Genomic DNA, 18,367 nt, shown 5'->3' with positions numbered 1-18,367 from the left:
CATATCAGTACGTTAATCCAATCTCCCATCACTATAGCAGTATCTTGTAGGGCCACCTCTTGCCACAATGATGTCCGCAACCTTTCGAGAAAGATTTTCCATCAATTTGCGATATGTGTCCACGGGTGCATCGTGCAAAGCGGCAAACAGCTCAGTGGTGTTTTTCGAGCGACATGCCCTGGCTCACAAAAGTAGCTCCAACTCGTCCCAAGTGTGTTCAATGAGGCTGAGATCCGGATTTTGGGCTGGTCAATCAAGTGTTGCCATACCTACGTCCTCGAACCACCTCTTTATAATGCCTATCGTATGCCACGGAGTATTGGTATGCTGAAATAGGTTATGGGTCAATACCGAATTGTGTCCCTAATGTCGGTAATGTAGAATTGTTTGGTATTCTTCGGCATTCATGTTTCCCCGAACTAGAACAAAAGGACCAAGACCATACCACGAAATGAAGGACCACACCATGATGCCTTCCTCCCCGAATTTCAATATCGGTACGACAGTCTTGTACACAGTGTTATCTGGGCAAACGCTACATCCACATACGTCCACCGGATCGCCGCATCTGGTAGCGTGATTCATCACTTCATAGGGTGCATTTCCATTGTTCCGAGAGCACAATAGTGGCGTTGCTTGCATCACTCTAAACGACGGGTCGCACTGCGGGCTGTGATATGCGGCTTACCAAGTATGGCGATCTTTTGGCGACCACTTGCAGCGCTATTTGAAAGCCGGTCGAAACGTCTGTACCACCACCTCTTAACAATGCTTTCGAGTTTGACTTCACCACAAGTTTCAAGCATTGACGGTCACAATCTGTTAATATTTTCGCTTTGATCGGCCTGGGCTGTCATGTCATAACACCCTCTCGCTTCCACTTTACGATATCATTACTTAATGTCGACCGAGCTATCTGAAATTTGTTGGAAATGTCATGGGTCGAATGTCCAAACCTTTGGGCTCAAATCATCATCCCTCTTTCCGCCTCACTAAGTTCGTGCCGTCTGTCCATATTGGCTACTGTAGCTGATGTGAGTGTATTTTCAATCAGCAACGCCTTTTATAGGTTGTATGACGTGTACATACGATCCCAAGCATGTTTGAGGAATGTCTGGTGACGAATGGCTACACAGTATATAATTAGTTTTTACTGATTTCTCGAAAAATATGCATGAGAATAGATTTACCCATACTACTCTATTCCGTTTACTGAGATCTATAAACTATATATGACATCTTTAGACATTTTATTCCACTCTACGCTAATAATGTTGGGAATAATAATATGGCCATCAAGAGCTACAATTTTGGAAAATGTTACATCTTACAGGATGGAAGTAGTACTATTTAGATTTTCTACATCGGTTTTCAATTGGGAAGCATTCCTTGTCGGTATAACATTAATACTACTCATTTTATCTTTCTTTCTTCTGTACAGCACAAACCTCTTAAGTCACTCCAAGGAAATAGTTTTTCAGAAATAGGTAAGAAAATACTTTCTTCACACCTGATTTCTCTCTTTCAACACTGAGACGTGAAGTCACAGTTTAAGATGGAATCCAAATCACGTAATGCGTTCAAATTTCAACAATCTCTCACCAGGAACCGAACCCGGGATCCAGTGCACCAGAGACATGCACACAAACTATTAGACCAGCAGCGAGGGATTAATGACAATCAAACCATCAAATAAAGCTTGGAATGACTTAACGACAATCATATTAAATTTCAGATTTAAATGTGCTTTTCCTACCATACAGTTTTTTTCTTCGGACCTCGATAAAAATAACTTAATAAATACAATAAATGAAAAGCAAAACCCTTTCACACTGTACGGGGTGATTCAGAAAGTAATGCCTCCAAGCTCACTACTTAGTCAATAATACTGCAAACATTCTGAACTGTTTATCATTAATGCACTGATGTTTAAGCTCCTATCTCTTCTCGTTCCAGAGCAATGGAACAATGGATGACATCCAGTGGTGACGTCCGGCTGAAACAGCGGGCTGTCACTAAATCTCAGACTGAGGACGGTTGTGCGCCCAGGAACGTTCATCGCCGGAGTACCCCACACGTCCTCTCCACCGTCCCCCCCCAAAAAAAAACAAAGTTGTCTCATCTGCTAGCTACGTGTTGCTGACATTCTGCCTCATCCTGTCTATAGTCTGGATCTTGCACCCTGCGACTTTTGGCTCTTCCCCACACTTAAGGATTACATTAAAGGCCAACGCTATAGTTATGACGCGGAGATGGAAGCAGCAGTTCGGTAATTGTGTCGCCAGTAGCTACCACAATTCTTCACTGGCGGCATGAAAAACCCTGTTTCGCGTTGGCCGTAACAGGGACTATGGTGAAAATGATGCCAGCATTTGTAACTGACACTGTAAGCTTTCCACTGATAGTTGTATCACTGTTGGTTGTCAAACACAAAGGTATCACCGTGGAAGGGCCGTGCCATGGGAAGGGGGGCGGCGACGGCCCCGGGTGTCGAAAAATCCGGAAGAAAAAAGGAAAAAAGATAGGAAAAATTGCTTGGAATATATGTATGGGGGCGCCGTCGTATATTCTCGCTCCGGGCGCTGATTTTCCACGGCATGGTCCTGCACCTTGGAGGCATTACTTTCTAAACCACCCTCGTAGTAACAAAAGTATATGCGAGCATTCCATTAAATCTAATTTATAAGGTACAGCATATAACTAATGAGGTAGCGAGACTCCAAATACTTTTCTCAAACTTAAGTTCTAACTATTACATTATTCTTAAGTAAATAACCTTGAAACGTCTTATTACGATATTGTTCAGTTCTAAAAATAAAGGATGTGAAAAACTAAGTACTAAACGGAACTTAAATTCTGTCTCTCAAAAAATAAAAAAGGCTCAATACGTTAAAGAATGGACGGACTCAACATCATCATAACCAAAAGATCGCCGAAGATTAATATTCTGTGCCAATTCCAACCAGTCAGGACTATCACCTACCTCATATTATCTTGGCCTGCGAAAATACTATTCCCTTAAAGTTTTCACCCCATATTTTATGCACCTACAGTACACAATAATACTTCTGACTTATGATTAGTTCGTTCTAGAAAAGTTACTTGCATCTTCGAACGTTTGCCGATCAGTTTTTCCTCATAAAATTACGAAGACTCCACAAAAATATTAAACAAGTAGAAGTGTACACTACGTAAATAAGTTTGGTTTATATGGCATGATATTTTCTCAATATTGAAATCAGAAGGGTGATTTCTACCACTTCTAATTTTAGTAGAGATAATAAAGTGGCGACAGAATATAATCTTGGGACGCTTGACTGGTTGCAGAAAACATCTCCTCGCTCTTTCAGTTTTTACTCTATAACGATGAACGTTAAAAACGGGAAGCTGTTCATCTGTCACTTTCGGTTTGAACAGAGAGTTAAGAGAAAAGAGAGTACCTATTTTTAGAACGCAAAATAAATTTAAAAAAAAAAAGCTACTTGTTATCTTCTTGTTTCTGCTTAAGCAGATCAATGTTAAAACCAGAAATGGTTGACAGCGAACTTCATTCCTAACTTTTGACCTCTACATCGTGGACAAAATTGATGGTGATCCATCTAGTAAGTCTTTGAGATTTTTTTTTGTCTTCTGGACTGACGGACACACGGACAGACAGGGTAAATACATAATATATGAAGGAGTTTTACTTGGTAAACGTAACTCCTTAAAAATCTATTTGCAAATTATATTTTATCAATAATTTATTTCACAAATAATAACAAATACAGTACGTATAATAAATAAACCAATGAAACAAATGAAGAGAAATTTCACACTCAAATTATAGCCAAGAATGTACACATACAGAGTGAAAGAGTACAAAGCTGTGCGCTTAGCGGAAAGCGATGCCTTTAAAGCTGATTTTTGTCATGCCTTGTCGTTAGTCTGTTCAATACTCGTCCGCAAGCTGATTTTTTTTTTCGAATACTGTAATATCCTACACGTGGTCTGTATTTATAAACACGAATACGTGCTTTTATTTGGTAAACATCACGTGTTCTACTACGACTACTAGGAGGAGCAGACGACAGGAATCCACGCCTCACTTGCGTGATGTGACAAGAGGAAAGCCAGCGCTACCGCTGTTCAGAAGGTATAAAACTCCATGCATCGCCTCAATCGACATCAATTTCGGCTAGATAACTCCAATTTCTTAGCTTGCCTGGAGCTCTGAGGTCTACTGCGCACCTAGCTTGCCTGGAGCTTTACGGGAACTCAACCCCTCTCTTAGCTTGGGTGGAGCTGTAAGAGATTCCTTACAGCAACCACCAAGCTTGCGTGGAGTTCTGTTGTTCTCCTTCCCTAACCTATCTTTGCTTGCCTGGAACACTGAGAATTCTAACCCACTTCCACTTAACTTGCCTGGAGTTTTGTGAAAATCTGTCCCTTGGCTGCCTGAGCCTTGGGACACCTATTTACCCTCACTACTTCGTGGATTTTATTGGTTTTAGGACCACACTTATAGTGATTCTCTGTTATATTGTATTGTAACAAACTTTTATAATAAAGATTATGCGAGAAAGCCGTATCCCAAGTGTTAATTTCCTCTAACTTCTATCTAGAGAAGGTAATTGTACAATATATTTCACTCGCAACCTGTATTATTCGCAGGCCAAGATATTCGTAAATCGAGGTTAACACTGTATTTTCATACGACAGACATGCTCATCTCAGTTTACACGTCTTTTCTAGTAATTGCATCACGTCTGGTGACAATTATATATTATGAAATTTGGTTCAGCGTTACGTAACCTTACCAATTTCCCCGTTTGTTCTTTCACTTCCAATAACAACTACCCTACAAATAGCGTTCTACTGCTTTGTTAACATACTACAATACGAGGGCAGTTTGATAAATATAACTTGGTTCGCATACTAGCAGATGGCGCTATACTCATCTGTATATGTAGTCACAAAGTTTCCTTTCTATGAATACATAATACGTAGTCTGAAGTCATTCTGGCAGTAATTTGATGTTTGATAGTTACTTAACCAGAAGAGTTTCGAGTAACAGTAAAAAACACAAATAAATAAATAAATAAATAAAACTGGAATTCGTGATGTGATTCAATTCTTTTTCTGAAAGGGAGTTCATTTGAGTTGATTCTCAGTTTAGTGTCCGTTTCAGCAGCGAGGCTACATGAGACGTGAACCTACTGATTAACGTGGAATCCGAACCACATAAGCTTCCGCCGGGAATCGAACCTGAGTATCCCACACAAAAGGCGCGTACACTAACTGCTTAGCCATGAAGAAGCTCTTTTTCTGAAAGGGAGGAACAGCAAAGAAAATACATAAGATGATTTTACCTATACTGGGTTACTCATGTTCTTATGAAATTATTCGATTTTTGGTAAATGAATTTAAATGTGTCAGAACAAGCATTGAAGATGGAGCTCCGAAATCAGCTGTAACACCCGAAATCATCGATAAACTCCATGATTTGGTTTTAGCTGACATACGAGTGAAAGTTTGCGAGTCAGCAGAAGGCGCAAGCATCTCAACTGAGCAGGATTACTTTATTTTGCACAATGACTTGCACATTATTAAAAAAAAAAAAAAAAAAAAAAAAAAAAAAAAAAAAAAAAACTTTATGCAAGAAAACTTTATACAAAACTTATGCAACAAACTTTTTCAAATTATTCCTAGTTTTGATTCTTTGAACCATTGCGATCGTAGTACCTGCCTTTTTCGCTAAATCGCGAACAGATAATGATGGATTTTGTTTGATTAACCTCACCAGTTTTTGGTCCAGTTTTGGGTTACGTGCACCCTTTTTTCGCCCCGATCTCGGCAAATCTGTAAAAGTAAAATGATTACCAAATTTTTCAATAACAACTTTCACACTTGCATGATGCACTTTCACCTATTTTGCTATCGGACTGTAGGTGACTCCTTTTTGGGAACACCATATGTGCACAATTTTGCACTTCACTTTCCTCGGAATTCGTCCCACAGCCCCTGCAACTCCTCACACGGCATGCAACACGCTACAGCAGCGAAGTACAACTTGCCAACTAACCCGCAGACTGCGTGGACTCACTTTCAGCTGCATGGCCCGTGCCTACCAGCGCCACCAATGTTGATAGTTATTTTCGATAGAGTCCTAACAAGAAGTTCAGTAATTTACCTCGGATTTTCAAATAAGAGAATAAAACTCAAATAAGAGAGTTGATTTTAACATCCTTTTCACCAGCGAGGCTATATGAGACGGAACCTACTGATTAACATGGAATCCGAACATGAGCTCCTGCCGGGAATCGAACTAGCGTCTCCCACGCGAAAGGAGCATACTCTAACCGCTTAGCCACGAGGGAGCTAATCTAAATTAAAGGACCTAACCGATCGTGCTTTCTGAGGAAGTATTGGCAAGGTTACATATCTCAAGTAGTGGAAAAAGAAAAGACCTGTAATTATTACACTTCCACTCAAAGCTCTAGTTTCTCTAATGTACTATGTTATCATGATCATGACAAAAAACATACTGTACTACAACTAAAATTATTGATGGCATTTTTACGTAACTTATACTAGTATAATGAAACTATTTCACCCTGAACTGCTTTTTACGTATTCGGATCAATTTATTTTGCCTATGTTTCAGCTGCTTAATCTTCTGCGAACTTCATCGGAGCTTACAGCTTATAGTACATATATAGGCACGAATCTCCCAAATTTTTTCCATCTTCTTTCTTAACTACCTACAATTCACACCAAAATTGTGAAAGCACTTAATTTATTTGTTCAACCTTCACTGCTAGAATCATAAAATGATGAAAATTCATACATAACTTGCCAGTAAGCTGGAAGCCCAGATAAAATTTGCAGAAATTAATGGAACAAGATAAATAATCCGCTTAGGAAAAGAAAGAGGAACAAGGTAAAATAGTTTTATTTTATTATACAGTCCGCAGCAAAAAACCTGCAACATTAGCATGTAAGTTTATTGTGAAACTATGCCTAATAGCGCAGGGAATCAACATAACGTCTAAGTGGGTCGAATCACGCCAGGAGAAACCTCGGCGTCCTCCCCTGCACATTTAGTTTGGAACAGAAGACTTCGTCGTTTCACAATAAACTTAAATGTTCATGTTGCAGGTTTTTTTGCTGCGGGCTGTACAATTAAAATTACTTCAAGCTATATCCTTATGATTATTCTATCTGTTCAATAGAAGAGTTTCAGCGAAGTTCTTCAATATAAAATTACACAGAAACAGAGTATACAGTAAACACCCAGTGATTTTAGGATATTTTTAGTGTATTTTCATACATACAGCACTTCTGTTAGGCTCTACACTTAGGTGATCTATCAATTTGATTTTTACAACTCGTGTATTATGACTAAAAAATCGGCACTAATAAAATACAACCATGTTTTTCCCTAAATAACAAAAAAAAAAAATAAATAAATAAAAAAAGGAGAAATTGATACTCGGAGAATGTAAAGAGAACAAAACCCAATTGTTTTTTTTTTTTTCTTTTCCTACATAATGTTTACATCTGAGAAAATAAATCAGTATTTTTATTGGCTTATTTCTCAGCTATAAACTCACACATCCCAAAATACAATCACTGCAGTTTAATATTCTCTACTACTTTTTCCTTCAAAGACGCTTTTAATTTTTCTTGTTCTAGTTATTTTGGGAAAAACTGAAATAAAATAGCGTGAAACTTAATATCTAAGTATAACCTCTATGCTTTAATATGACAGCTTTCTTCAAACTGTCATTATTCTTAATATTACTTATGTTATTACTACGAGGCGTGTCCGGAAAGTAAATACCGTTTTGAAGAAAGAAAGAAAAAGAAAAAAAAAACGGAAACAGGTTTGGCAAGTTGGTCACCTGCTATGACAAGTGTTTGAACACTGGTCGAAACTATGTCCAAAAATAGTTTAAGGTGTGCTCTTTTATGCAAAAATAAATTTGGCTTGAACAAACCTGTTTTATTGTTTTTTTTCAAACGGTACTTACTTTCCGGACACGACTCGCATTATAAAAATGTAATTAAGAATTTGTCCTTATTCTATTTCATATGCAACTGTATCTAAATTACTTTGCTTCTCAAACTTTTGTTCAGATTCTTTTTGTATAGTTCTGTTCTTTCCCCTTTGTATTTTTTTTTTAAATATCTGCAGAAATCTCCTGAAAAAAATTACAAGGCAAAAATTACTGCACAAAATAATTTGCAGATACTTGGGGGCACTCAGCTTAATACCGATATTTTGTTTAGTATTATTATTATTTTTTTTAAGACGCTCATAACGGCGATACACTTCCGAATCTTCTTCACCTTTCATGGACCCCAAGTTCTGCACAATGAGATACACATGTACCCTCCAGATTCTCTTTTGACGACTGTATTAGAAATTATGCCAATACGAAGAAATGGTTACTAAAGAGAGAAAGAAACGCACATATTCAGGGCGTTTATGGTATTTATTAGAATTTTTACTTTCGATTTAGAAAGGTTTTTAAACAAAGGAAAAATCGATATCTCGAACGATTGAAAAGTTTTCCCAAAACTGAAAAGAAAAGGGCGAAATTAAAATTTGAGAGACAATGTCCAACTGTATCAACCATAGGGAAGAGAGGGAAGAACACGTCAGAAACAAAAGCAAGCGTAGAAATGAAAAAAAGAAAGAAGCCTTTTTAAACAAGATATGCTTATTTTGGAAATCTTTGGATAAGGAAACAAGAAATTAAATTAAATCTGTAGTGCTAAGTTCCATGACGAGAGACGAATAATCAATGAAACTGAAGTATGAAATAATTAGTGAAATAAATAAAATAAATAAATAAATAAATAAAGTGGAGCGCCCCACGGAGAAGTTGTACTGCCCACAACCTCAAACGGTTAGGCATGAGACCAGTAACTTCTCGAACTACAACTGAGGACTCTTACCAATGAGTGACTGTATCTTCAGTTAAAAAGGGGCCGCCACGGTGGCTCAGGGGTAGTGTCCACCTCTGGTGTGGACAAACACCGTGCCAAGTGGACTTTGTGGTGGACAAACACCGTTCGCGTGAGTTTTCTCGGAGTTCTCCCGTTTCCTCTCACTTTCTTCACTCCACCATTGCGTTCATTTCTCATTATCACAGTCTCCTTTAGCCTAGCTGGCATAACCATGGGACGTAAAACTGAAAGATTTCATTTTCAGTTGAAAAGTAGTCAGCAAATGTTCGTATGGGAAGGAAGAAGGTAGATTAGTACTGTCTCAGGTTCGATCCCGGACCATGTGAGTTTGTAGTGAAGAACATTGTGTTCGTGAGGCCTTCGAGTGGTAGAGTGTTCACCTCTGGTGTGTAGGATCCCTGGTTCGATCCCAGCTCGCGCCAAGTGAACTTTGTGGTGGACAAACACCGTTCGCGTGAGTTTTCTCTTTCCACCAATTCTGTCACAATCATTCAATTTCATTAATCACCCGTCTCCTTTAGCTTACAGCGTTAAAGTAAAATTTTATTTTTATATATACGAGGGCAAGTCAAAAATTATCAGCAATGTAGCTATAACTCTTCTTAAATTGTTCATACTTATCCACTATCCTTGTTTCTTTTATTGTTATGTTGTTCTGGTCATGCTATGAAAGTTTGATCCTATTTCCTCCATTTATCTTCCTTTTGTTGCAGATAGATCATGGTCGTCGCTCCATTAGAAGTTTGACTCAAAGAGGAACAACGAGCAGTGCGGTCGGACGCACGAGGAAAGACCCGGACGACTTTCTACGATCACAAATAATGACAACGTTGAGCGTGCACGTGACATGGTTCTGTTAGACGAGAGACTATTCATGAAGTGGAACATCGTCTGGTCCCTGACACCTTTCGACTAGGAATGTCCATTTCAGGAAAAAGTTTTCCGGTTTCCGAAAATCACATTTTCCGTTTTTCCGGAAAATTTTCCGTCTTTCGTTTTTCCGGAAAAAAATATTTTCCGTTTTTCCAGAAAATGTGGCCATCCCTACTTCCGACCACAAAAACCGGATCACCTCATAGTTCCTTTTTGGTGCAAACTTCTAATGGAGCGGCCATGATCTATCTGCAACTAAAGGAAGACAAATGGAGGAATTAGGAACAAACTTTCATAGCATGACTACAAGAACATAACACTAAAGTAAACGAGGTCAGGTCAATATCAACAATGTAAGGAGGGTTACGTCAAAATTGCGAATATATATTTCTGGGCATCACTGGCATCCACCACCTCCCAGCCTTAAGCTCGTAACGTATAAGGGATAATGTTTATCGTCGATCACATTATCCGAGTAAGGGGGTAAGGAAAGAGCCTGGGACCCAAATGTAAGGTATCACCTCAGGATTTCTCATGGTATGAAGAGGAAATACTTAAAGCATGGCTGGCCTAAAAAGCTGCTACAACTTTACGACCGGGTCTCCACCAGGAATCGAACCCGGAATCATTAGCAAAGGTGAAAGTGTCAACAACTACGTTACACGAGACCACTAAAAATATATTTTTTTAAAATTTTAAATGCTTCGTTAAGAGTACTGAGTATTACGAAAAGGCAATAAAAACTGACAAGAGACTTTCGAAATATGGATGTGGAAAAAAGAGTGCACAGGGTGTCTACTATAATTCCAAAATGAAATTTCGTGACTTTTTCTTTACCAAACAATAAAATTTCACATTCTCACAACAGAAAATTTGGATGCGAATTAGGCCTTATTTTCATGCATGTGACAGAAGCGTGCTTTGCTTGTGATTTGGCAGCGTCTAAAGCCGACCATACATACTTTTGGTGGTGAATTTTGACGTTTTATAGAACAAAATTTTCCAGTCTATACTTATATTTGTATAGATAAAAAAAAATATCGTGACCCAAAAGCTAAATTTCTTGACTTTCATGACCGTTTTCTGATTTCATGACTTTCGTGACCGATAGACACCCTGGTGCAAATATTTCGGGTAGGTAGTGCAGAAAACAAATACAAGGATGTTGGAAATTGAAGAACAATTCTGATAGTGATTTTACAAAGAAGAAACTAATTACAGTCAAAAGAAGCTCTGTTCCGCGCGACCTGATAGATGGTAAAAGAAATAAAAACGAGAAAACGGCAGTAAATCTTGGCCTGTACAGAAACGGATAGCTGCAGCGTTAAAACGTAGAGTATAGTGCAACTGATCTTTAAATAAATAAAAGTGGCAAATGACTAAAGTCACAGAAAATAATGACTTATTTCTCGGCTGAAAATAACACACGAAATGTCTTTTTAAAATCGTAATTGTAGCTATTACCTCAATTATTGTGAAAAATAATTACGTAAATGTTACTCTCGTAACGTTTTATATGCTTAGATTGGCTCATGAAAGGTTGAATACCGCCATATATGTTAAGATCTACTGGCTGATGTGTGGTTATCTACTATCGCCAATTACTTCCAGCTTTTAAAAAAAAATTGAATTCCTCTTAATCTCCAGTAGATCTCTCATTACTTTAAGATGTCATAGACAACATTGTAAACAATATGTTGTCCTACTGAAAATTAAATACGGACGAAACGCACCACTGATACGCATGCAAAACAAAGAAAAAAAAAAAATAATTTGAATGTGTATTCGACCATATACACACTGTTCGGATGCTCAACGAATCGGAAAAAAATTTCGGATCGTAGAGAGGAGTTTCATAACACTTCCCTACTCAAAGACAGTTCTTTTTAAAATGAATTATGGGCATTCTTTTTATATTTTTTTTTTAAAAAGGCGATTTATTGACAAGTTTGACTTCCTTTCACGGTTAAAAATGAAATTTGTTGGTTTATATCTTACGGTTATGCTCATACAACGAAAGGAGACGGATGGTTAATGGAATTGAATGATTATTGATTGGTGGAATGATAATGTAGGAGAAATCCCACTAACACAATGGTGTCCATCACAAACTCGTGTAGCCGGGTATCAAATCAGTGGGAATCTTCCGCACCAGAGGTGAGTGCCCTATCAGTGGGTCACTCTGTCCCCTCTTCACGGTTGAGAATGAAATTAAATCTTTGAGTTTTACGTCCCACGTTTATGACGACAAGGCTTAAGGAGACTGTGATTATGAGAAATGAAGGAATAAAAATAGTGGAATGAATAAAGTGAGAGGAAATGGGATGAGAACCCCGAGGAAACCCACGCACACGGTGTTTGTCCACCACAAAGTTCACTTGGCACGAGCTGAGATCGAAACAAGGACCCAAAGCACCAGAGGTGAATGCTCTACTACTGAGCCACCGCGGCCCTACGGTTGAGAATGAGTAAGTTCATGTGATTGGAATATATACCTTTCAATTTTTTCTTTATTTTTGGATCAAAAGATTCCAATGTATTTCAGTCAATTTTTCTTGTAGGCCTTATATCTGGAGAGAGCTACATATGGTGTAGCCCAACCCAAGCTATCACTTAACTTGGTATGATGTGCTTATTCCGCAGAAAATACGAAAGCTTGATTTAGGTGCTCTTCAAAAATTTAGTGGCTCCTGATCCAAAACCTAATAATTACTGGGCAAGATCGCAATCTTTTGATTTATTTATTTATTTTATTATTATTTTTTTTTTTTTTTTATCATTCCTAAAATTCTTGTTCTGATATAGACATTGTTAACTCCTATCAAACTCTTCGAATCAGAACACTATTTAGAAAATTACTTGAGATCCAGCTGTATGTTAAATTTTAAACGTATTTTGCACTAAGAATGTGTCGCCAAGCTTCAGCCGAGTGGAAACCAGTAGATAATGCTTCAAGAGCATTGCCAGAACAAACTTAAAAAGAATGAAGAGATGGTGCGGGAAGGATAAGAGTGATTATTCCTACATGTAAATCTTCTTATCCGCACTTTCTTCTGTTTCTCGCAAAATATCATCTTTCTATGACTTACGGTTCCTGAGATATGCATTCTTAAATCTCGCGAAATCGAAACTATTTTTTTGGTTAATATCTCGGAAACGGTAAGTCATTGAGAGAGAATATTGGTGTCGATCAATACCTAAGACGATGGCAAAGAGTTTACTACCAATAGTAACCGGTGGCCACTGGCCAAACAGGTGGCTACCGGTCACCAGTTGGTACCAAATTGTTCCCCATCCTCTTTGGTATTGATCAACACCAATATCATCTATAACTTACGGTTCCCGAGATATGGCTCCTTAAATCTCCAGAAATTGTCCATTGTTGGCCAATATCTCGAGAATGCTAAGAGTGAAGCGAAAAATTCCATCACTTTCTCAGGTAGTTTTGATGCTCTACCGAATGGAAGGCTCAAAATTGAAAAAAATAGCAAATAACAGACACAGACAGACAGACAGACACAGACAGAGAATTCAGCATAACGAACTTTTTAAGTTCGTTGAAAATTGTATCGTTAACCGTCATTGTTAGCCACTATCAAGAAGTCAGAATAAAGCAATAGCATTATTGCCATTTAGGAATATTTCTTGTAAGAATAAGAATATGTTGACAGAAAATACCCAGAAGTCTGTAAAGTTGTTCTTTAGTCTACACCTTACGAGAATGGAGGGTAATGTGTACCTCGTACTTACCACCATTCCTAATTCGTGCGAAGCTGTAAGTAAAGCAAACAAACAAAATCAATAACTAGATTGCGAACTACTTTTCGTAAGCATTTACATGTGCAGATACCGGTAAAGATAACTTAAGTTTGCGCTCGCAGTGGTTAGAAACGTTATCGTAAACTGCATTTATCAAGTGGCTGTTAGCCTACATTGTAATCGATTCATATGCAATTTTGTGAACGATGTACCCGGGTTCAAATCTCAGAACCGTTCATTTCGTTTTCCTTTCATCATATCTGGCACGGTGCTTCTTATCTGATCGTTTCACTGTCTCAAAACCAAAGAAAAATAAATGCACCACATGAAAACGGACGTAGGTAACCAGAATTCTTGGTCTTATAATACTGTCCTGACACTGTCTTTTACGAACACGGAAAGTATTTGTAAATATTACAATTATTTATTTATTTATTAGCGAATTTCTGAATGTAACTGTTACAAATTCATATTATGCAGGGAATAATAAGAATAAAGATGTGAATAAATTTTCGGAATCTGACAGAGACTATATACCAGCGTTTCCCAACCGGTGTGCCGCGGCACACTGGTGTGCCGTGAATGGGCCGCTGGTGTGCCGCGAGGAATCGAAACAAAATTATTAATTTTATAGCAATTAAATTGCAAAACGTAGGGGAAAATGTATATTTGTATTTCACATTATTATGAACCTCTACTGTGAGTCTACAATTTTAAGTTACATACCGTGTTACTGCTCTGTTGAAAATGTATTTGTTATCATTGTTATGACCATTATTGCTTCTTTATTGTTGCAGACTATTTTATAACTTGAAAATTTAATCATTCAATCCTTTCGACAAATTACCTACATTTGTGTTTTAAAAGTAAAAGAGATTTATTTGTTTGTTCGTTCGTTATTTAGTGATCTTCCTTCTTAGTAAAAGGTTGGTTGGATACAAAAGGAAAGCGTATTTTTAAAAACCTGAGTCCAATATTTCATTGCAATTGTTTTCTATTTTTAAATTTGAATGAAAAATAAGCATAATGATTTACCACGGGGAAAAACCAGTGATCAAGCTTTCTTCTCTGTGAGAAGGAGATCAATAATCACAGAAAAAATACCACTGTGTTTTATATTTACAAATAATATCTATAAGTGTGCCGCGAGAATCCAAGTAACACCCGTAGTATGCCGCAAGATGAAAAGGGTTGGGAAACGCTGCTATATACAGTAAAAGCCCTGACAATTCGCGAGTGCAGCAATTTTCTTTTTTGTTTTTTTATTCTGTTGCAGTGCCCCTGTTATTTTTCATACACAGTCGCTGCGGATTGATAGTCCACATGCAAATAAGTACTGTATGTTCTAAACCATAAAACTACATTGCATTTCAAAAATCAATATTTCCAACAATTGTGCACATTTCGAAATGCAACTGCACATGTCGAACGATTACTGAAATGCGGAAAATGAAAAGAGTGATTTGCGTGGTAGTAAATTACATTCATTGTTTACCGCGGAGTGAAAGTCCACGGGCGACCACTGGAGGGTTAATTACGAATAAATACATAAATAAATAAAAGCCCTACAGAACGAAGGTTTACTGACAAGTTTCTTGTCTATCGTAATCCTATAGGACTTCTCGGCGGCCTGCGTGGATAAGTCGCAGGCTCTTGCTCTTTTGTTTTGGCCATGGCTTTCACATTCTCTGATTACTGACCTTGACGACCCGACCAGGCGAGTGTATTGATCCATTCTGTCAGGTCACTCTGGTCCAGATTTTATGCTGATATATATATATATATATTTCGTGTTTGCACCTCATTTTTAGTCTTTTTTTTTCGGGTTATCCGCGATTTTCGCTATCCGCGGTGCCCATGTCACCAAATTCCGCGGATAACTGGGGCTTTACCGTAATAAGCATCCACGTAACTATTCGCACTAACATGATGAGATATTCATTTTAATTAATTCTTTATAAATGTTTTAGAAACGGAAAAAAAAAAAGATTGCACGAAAGAAGAATGTGTTATAATCGTTACTACAGATTTGTGACGTTATCCCAGGTTAAAAAGAACCTGAACTTGAAGAAAAACGTACGTTTATCGTAATTTTTATATCAAAAGCTACGTTTAGTGAAATTACAGTCCTGTCTCCCTTCCAACACTGAGTGAAAACTAATTTATTTTCCGTGGTGTTAAGTCGCTTTAGATTTGAAACATGCGAAGATTTGCCCAAAAAGAACTATTCAACATGGGTATTTGTTAAGTTTACAAGACATGTTACTGCATTTTTGATAACCGAATCAAGATTGTAGTCATCAACACTCCAGAAATACTGGACAAAGAGTACCTAACTTACAACTATAAGAGGGGTACAGTTTTCTAACAGTGGGATCGGATCTGGGCTATACAAAGTGAATACACCCAAACTTCAAAATCTGCACAATTCCGAAATTTCATAATCATTTACAACTGACACAAAGACATTTCTAAACAAATGAAAAGCCGTTCACGAACCATGAAAACGAGATACTTGTGCGGCGCTTAGTATTGAGCGCTGTGTAATGTTTAAACCAAATCATTACAACATACAGAAAAATGCGGAAGTTTCAAGCGTTAAAAATACAATTCCGAGATTCACCTGGCAATAATAATAAAAACGAAAAACCTTGTCAGTATGGCCGGCGAGACGATCTAAACCGCAAACCATCCAATTTATGTTGCCGGTACCGTGATATGACGATTTCTCTAATACTATCAACAAAAAACGCACTTAATGTAATCTTCGTCGATATCTGCACAAATATACAAAAATTCAAAATCAGAATATCATTAAAAAACTGATCCATACGCGAATTCGCCTATCACCTTTTAAAATGAAAAGATAAGGAAAAAACATAATAGCATTAATAAAATATCATAATTTAATCTTCATATTTAGCATTTCGTAATCAAAAAGTATTTTCCATACATTATTTTATAATTATTTTTGCCAAGAATATTTTTATAAAAATGTTGTAAGTCACAAAATTAGCATTAACATTCCCTGTTAGATATATAACATATATATCGGATATTCTAGAAATAAATGGCGTCCACGGACTACAGAGCATTATTCTACAAGTCAAAATAAAGCGATATATATATATATATATATATATATATATATATATATATATATATATATACACAATTGTGTAAGTTTTGGGTCCTCGTTTGGGGACGCGACCTGCATTATATGGCAACGTCGCAGATAAAGAACCATAAAGTAGATGTACGAAACTATCAAATAGTTACATCGATTCTTTGCAAATGGCAGTTAAAGTCGACAGACGTTGACCTAACACCACTTATTTGCATAACAATCGATATACGTGCTTGATGGATTCGTAAAACAATTCTAATGGTTCCAAGTTAATCTACGACGTTGCCACATAGTGAAATTTTTGATTCCCCATAGCGATTAAAAGAGTCGACGGAGAGTATATCATTTATATAGCATTTTCGCTTTATTTTGATCCGAAGAATAATGCTCTGTTGTCCATGGACGCCGTTTTTAGATTACTCGAGATAATATATCGTATTTCATACAAAAGTTACATAGTATTTGCCATAGAATATACAATTTAAAAATACGGATTCCCAGTTGAAATTTCAAAGTTACCCTTGCCCTCTTCATCCTATTTGTACTGTGTCACGCAGATTCGATACATTTTAATGGGATGATGTTTAATAGTTCTCAAATGTTTAGAGCCTTTCTATTTGATCTGTGCCCCTTCTGGCGCTGCAGTCGGTGTGTGCTTTCCCGTACCACCCTCAAAAGAGGAGGAAGAAGTTGTTGCGGCCGAGATCTTTGAATTGTTAGATGCGGAACCGTTGCCACAATGAATTATTTCACGGACTTCGCTGTCCTCTATCTTGTTAGCCACTCTAAGTAGCCTACGATCTTCACTCGTCAAGACCAAGCGATTGAATGACAAATTGGCAACACAGCTGACGTCATTCACTTCTTTTCCGTAAGCAAAGGGAGAATTTCCTCCGTCAGAGGTTTGGCGAAGGTGGGGCCGAAGTATAGTTCACATACTTTCCGAGGGCATAGATGAGATAGACAGGCTCTAACCCTTATATGAGGTATTAGAGTACGAACACACTTACAGTTGGTTGCCAGGGCCGACAGAAATTCGTAGGAGAGAATCAACACTATATATATAAAATTCTGAGATACAGACTTTTAAAGATTTTTACTCACTTTGCTAGTGGATTGTGCTGGCAATAAAAAGTTGTCCCTTAATATCTGAAACATTGTCAAAACAAGCTACTAAGAAAATGGGTAAAAACTTAAACGTCTTCGTCTGAATTAGGTATATATTTTAAGAAATACAAGAAATGAACCTTTTTTTTTTTTTTTGACAGTTTACAGCTGCCTTTCTGCTATATTTTTCTCCTTTTCTTTCCCAACTACCTGATGAAAGGTTTACTGAGTGCCTATCTGAGTAACTTTTTCTAGTGTGTGATTAGGTTTTCTTTATTTTTCCAGTTTTTCAGTCCCGCTTCGGGATTCCTTTGTTATATGACAGTTACCAAAATAATGGAAAACTTGAAGGAACTGCAATTTATCTTACTAATACAGTGTTGAACCACCATCAGTCTGCAGTACTGATTATATTTATTGCGAAATTCGGGCATATAATTCACTATGTCTACGAATAATGGAAATCTGTGCTAGACTCGCTACTTTAAAACTGGCCTTAGATATTCAAAAATGTTCACAATGGAGATTAGTCAGCCATAAAAG

At 37.4% G+C, this 18,367-nt stretch overlaps 1 protein-coding gene across 4 annotated transcripts in view; it reads right to left on the bottom strand.

Annotated features, from left to right (window-relative positions):
• Positions 1-18,367, bottom strand: part of LOC145684331 (uncharacterized) — an 88,449-nt gene that overhangs the window by 21,829 nt on the left and 48,253 nt on the right. The window contains exon 5 of one of the 4 annotated variants that reach the window (XM_081756530.1): positions 13,571-13,604. The exons of 2 other annotated variants lie outside the window; for them this stretch is intronic. In XM_081756530.1, coding sequence (XP_081612656.1) covers positions 13,571-13,604 — 34 coding nt within the window. The remainder of the gene's footprint in view (positions 1-13,570; positions 13,605-18,367) is intronic. One more of the 4 variants, XM_081756532.1, reaches the window with a different exon arrangement.

Source organism: Thermobia domestica, chromosome 4, assembly GCF_964235325.1.
Source record: "Thermobia domestica chromosome 4, izTheDome1.hap1.1, whole genome shotgun sequence".
Lineage (NCBI taxonomy): Eukaryota > Metazoa > Arthropoda > Insecta > Zygentoma > Lepismatidae > Thermobia > Thermobia domestica.
The sequence above is the reverse complement of the archived record's forward strand: the minus strand, read 5'-3'. Positions and strand labels throughout refer to the sequence as shown.